This window comes from Rhinolophus sinicus, linkage group LG09 (assembly GCF_036562045.2).
Source record: "Rhinolophus sinicus isolate RSC01 linkage group LG09, ASM3656204v1, whole genome shotgun sequence".
Classification (NCBI taxonomy): Eukaryota; Metazoa; Chordata; class Mammalia; order Chiroptera; family Rhinolophidae; genus Rhinolophus; species Rhinolophus sinicus.
The window spans coordinates 82,130,179-82,134,347 of NC_133758.1; the positions used below are offsets into that span (position 1 = coordinate 82,130,179).

Genomic DNA, 4,169 nt, shown 5'->3' on the forward strand with positions numbered 1-4,169 from the left:
ATTGTCAGGATAGTTGAAAACAGAGCTGTACATCATGGTAGACATTATGAAACCCTAAGGGACTGATATCTATTGGCTTTTAGTCCTAGGAAAACCTGGGCTTCTCCCAAACAAGTTTGGTTTTTCTTATTCGCATTGTGAATCTTGAAACTGCTCACGAGTCCGTCTCTTCACCCTGAGAAGCAGAAAACTCAGACCAAATTTACAACTACCCTTTATCAAAGATAGAGGTTTTTATGACATGCATTTTAAACTATTAATCTAAACTAAAACTGCATATTATTAATTTCTTGTCTTTATTTCGCATCATCCCAATTTCCTCATCTACTTCATCTTACCTTATTGTTTGGTATATTTCTTTAAAGCTTCATATCCTTTTTTAGAATAAGATGTGAGCTATAAAAAGGAAATATAAAAAACTGAGCTAATACCTAAAGACAAAAATTCTATCAAACTGTACTTTACTAAAATTAAGTTTCTTATTGCCTTTCTGTTTGTTACTCCTTTTTAAAAATGAAGACAATAAAAATGAGAACACAAAAAATGTAGTCATTAATGCACAGAAAAATATTTTAATATATAAGATGGCTCAGTGATGAATTGCACATATCAGAAGCCACACAGTACACTACATCAAGATTAAATATAACTTTTTAGAACAATACTGGCATTAGTTTTGGTACAGTTTTCAAGTCAGCGTTATGTATAAGATACCTTATAAAATTGGTGACAATTTTATACCACTGACTGTTGTATTAAAAAATATGTTGCATTTTAAGTGGTGTTTTCTTTAAAATAAAGATGCTTAAAAGATGCCTTTTAAATAAATAACTTTTAGCAAATTACCTGAAAAGACAGGAATGATCATTCAATAGTCATAAGGAAATTACACATCAACAAAAATACAACCTTCGTCAATATTAAAGAATTAACAATTTTGATAAATACTACAGGAAATATTTGATCTCATAAATGCCAACAGAGTTAAACTTTCAGATTGGTGTCATCTTGCTTAAGATATTTTCCATGTTCTCTTAAATGTAAAACTCACATTTTGTAAAATCCAGTCCTATAAAGTTACAGAGGAGAAATTGTTCATATTTATTTTAATGTCTCTTAATATTCCGTCCAATTAAACAAACCTTTTGAAAAAATTAATTTCAAAAGCCTAAATACATATCCAATGTTTAAAAATTTCCTCAACAAAAATAATTACAGTGTTAAATGGCTTTCTTATGAACTATTCATGGGAAAAAGTAAGATAATTTTAATGATTTACCAAAATGTACTATATTCCAAGATCACATGGAATCAAGAGTTTGTACATCAGAGCTCCCGTGTTTTCTAAATAACATGAACTCAGTAAAAACTACAACCAAAGCCAATCATATTAGGAAAAAATAGGACGAGTTTGCTAGCTTGTTGGATAAACTTGAAAAATCAAGAGGATTAAATACTGAATTTTTAAGAAAACTAAACTGCTATTCTCTTGAGTACACATTTAAATTACCTCCTGTTATCCTCTGTGGAAAATTATATTTGGGAAGCATCACCTGTCTTCTGCCCATTCCATGAGATCTTGAAAGCAAACAGTCTACATACATGTCCCAGAAATCCTGAGCTATGCTTAAGAAGACTTTATAATGTCTAGGCCGCTGGGATTTTTGCAAAAACAACATGAAATTCCAGAAAGCATCCACATTGTGTGCTATCTTGAGTTCCTTGAGATCTATCAGTGACAAAGAGCAAGTGTTCCAGCACTGGAGATCCATGTCTTCTGTCATCCCTGGGCTGACGCTGGCAAGCACTCCCTTTTGAAATTCAAAATCTGCATTGATCAGGTTGATCAGCATCATGCACCCCAGTGGTAGACAGAACCATCTTCTGGCAAAGCCCATATTCTATACAGAAAAAAAAAAATAAAAATAAATAAAAAATGAGGGGATGTATTTTTAACTTAAAAAGAAAATGATTCAATTACTCAATGATCTGTTTAAACCTAAAAAATTATAAATAATATGGATTTGTTTACGATCCAGCCAAATTTGTCTATTGTGTTGGTTTACCTCGAAGTTGCTGACTCTCAGACCTTCCTTTGAAAGGATATCACAATTGCAACTTGTTTGCCAATATTCTAATAAAGTCTTCAGCAGCTACTGAAATCCAACACATGTTTATGAGGCTGCAATAGATTCATTTCATCATAAACCTTTAGAGCTGGAAGAAACTTTAAAAAGCATGTGCTCCAACCTTCTCCCTTTACAGGCTGGAAAAATTCTCAGTGATTTGGCTCAGCATGTTTTCAGGGCTCCTATCACCCTGGCCAAGACTCTTACCACAACACATTGCAATTAAGTGGATCAAAATGCAGCCCATTATCTATGTAACCATGAGACAAAGTTTTTCTGTTTTGGGTGTTTTTTTTTTAATTGAGATGTTACCAGTCTATTAACCCAAGTGGTGCTGGAGCTCAAGCACCGTTTTAAGTTTCAAAGTTACTGATACTTTCAGTTTTATTCAGTGAAATTTTTTGTTAAGCTTTGACGTATAGCAGATCCCTGGTTTCTCTTAGGTTCAGGAGCTGGAAGGAGAAGATTAACATGAAGATGCACGAAGACAATAAAGGTGATAACGGCTAATATGAATGACATGGTGCACGGCCAATGACATTCAGAAAAATCTTGGATTTTCTAATGGCTCTTTACACAGGTTTCCCTTTTACTGATCGCTCAGTAAATCGGCCTAAAGCACGGAGGTGGAAGACAAGGAATAAAACTGTCTTTGAATTGCCACAGAGCTACTATTTAAGGCTGGCATTGGAAACGCCCCTGACACAAACTTGACAGCCTGGGTAGGGAAGTGGAGTGGTGAAGACGGATCCAGTAGACGGGACTCACCTCCTTCCCCGTATACTGACTGCCATCGGCCACCTTCCCCGAAAAGTTAGGATAGACAAATCAAAAAAACTAATTTAAATTTAGGTTATTCAGGTCGTTTCATATCGTCGAAAATTATGCACATTCTCCAAACTGACAGCGGCCACTTTATGGAGATCTAAAAGGGAGGGACTGGGTAGGACGAGAGAATATTTTTCCCCGTAACTTTGAGGTGACGTTCCCCAACCAATGCCCTCTTCCCGGGTCGGGTCACCTGGATACAGAAGAGGAAGCCCGCGCGGGAATGGAGTACCTTTCGTAGGTGGCCGAGGTGCGCGTGCTGGAGCTGTGTCCTGCGTGCGTTGCGCTCTCTCGGGGAACGCCGGCTGCTCCTGTCCGGGAGGAACGAGCGGTCTCAGGAGGGCTCGGACCACCACCGGTCCTCCCAGCCCAACCGAACTCACCCAGGGGCAGGTGAAAGGCGGGAAGCAGCGCTCAGCCACCCGCTGCGAGCGCACCTGAGCTCGACCAGCCGAAGGGTCTCTGCGGCTCCGCGCTCTGTGCTGGGAGGCGCTCGATTTACGAGGGCGGCGCTGTGGGTTCCGTGGCGGCCGCCGGGGGCTCTGGAGTCAGCCCCGCAGCCGGAACCGCGCTCCTTTTCTTGTGACAAAGTGAGGGGGCAGAGAGTGGGTGGCCGCGCTCCCGAGTCCCCGCCCTCACCCAGCCCCGAGACCCGCAGGCAATCACGTCCCGCACCCCTGCCTCTGCCACTGCTCCCGCCTCTCTTGTCCACCTGGGGGGGAAGGGGATCTTGAAACCTCAGGGTCTTACTCTCTCTATCCCTTCTTGATTCTTCCTTTCTCTCCTTGAGAAGATCCATCACAGCAAAAGTCTGTCTACATAACCAAACTATCTGCTCCCTCTACTCACCCAGCCTCCACACCGTGCTGTTCTATCCAGAGAAAAACTTTCAAATCGTAGTCAGTTGTCTGAGTTCTTGATACATTTTGGATATTATACCCTTATTGGAGGTATCGTTTGCATCTCTTCTCCCATTCAGTTGGTGGTGTTTTTGTTTTGTTGATTGTTTCTTTAAGATGATTTTAATAAAAATAATGCATGACTTGGAAAACATATTAGCTTAGTTAGGATAGGGTTTGTTTTGGATATAATGGTAAATTAGATGGGTTGGTTAACTAGACCAACTGGGTAAGTCTAAACTTCAACATGAATTTATTATAGTGATTTATTTATAAATGTGCTCTGTGCTTCTGAATTTCGCTGCTGCACCTT

The 4,169-nt window shown here is 39.6% G+C and overlaps 1 protein-coding gene across 1 annotated transcript; it reads right to left on the bottom strand.

Moving 5' to 3' along the window:
- Positions 1-568: 568 nt before the first annotated feature.
- On the bottom strand, positions 569-3,606 carry FAM237B (family with sequence similarity 237 member B). Its single transcript, XM_074339766.1, has 3 exons — positions 3,341-3,606; positions 3,190-3,268; positions 569-1,901 (listed from the first exon to the last, which is right to left on the bottom strand). The coding sequence occupies exon 3, from the start codon at positions 1,896-1,898 to the stop codon at positions 1,482-1,484; it is 417 nt and encodes a 138-aa protein (XP_074195867.1). The 5' UTR covers positions 1,899-1,901; positions 3,190-3,268; positions 3,341-3,606; the 3' UTR covers positions 569-1,481.
- Positions 3,607-4,169: the final 563 nt, after the last annotated feature.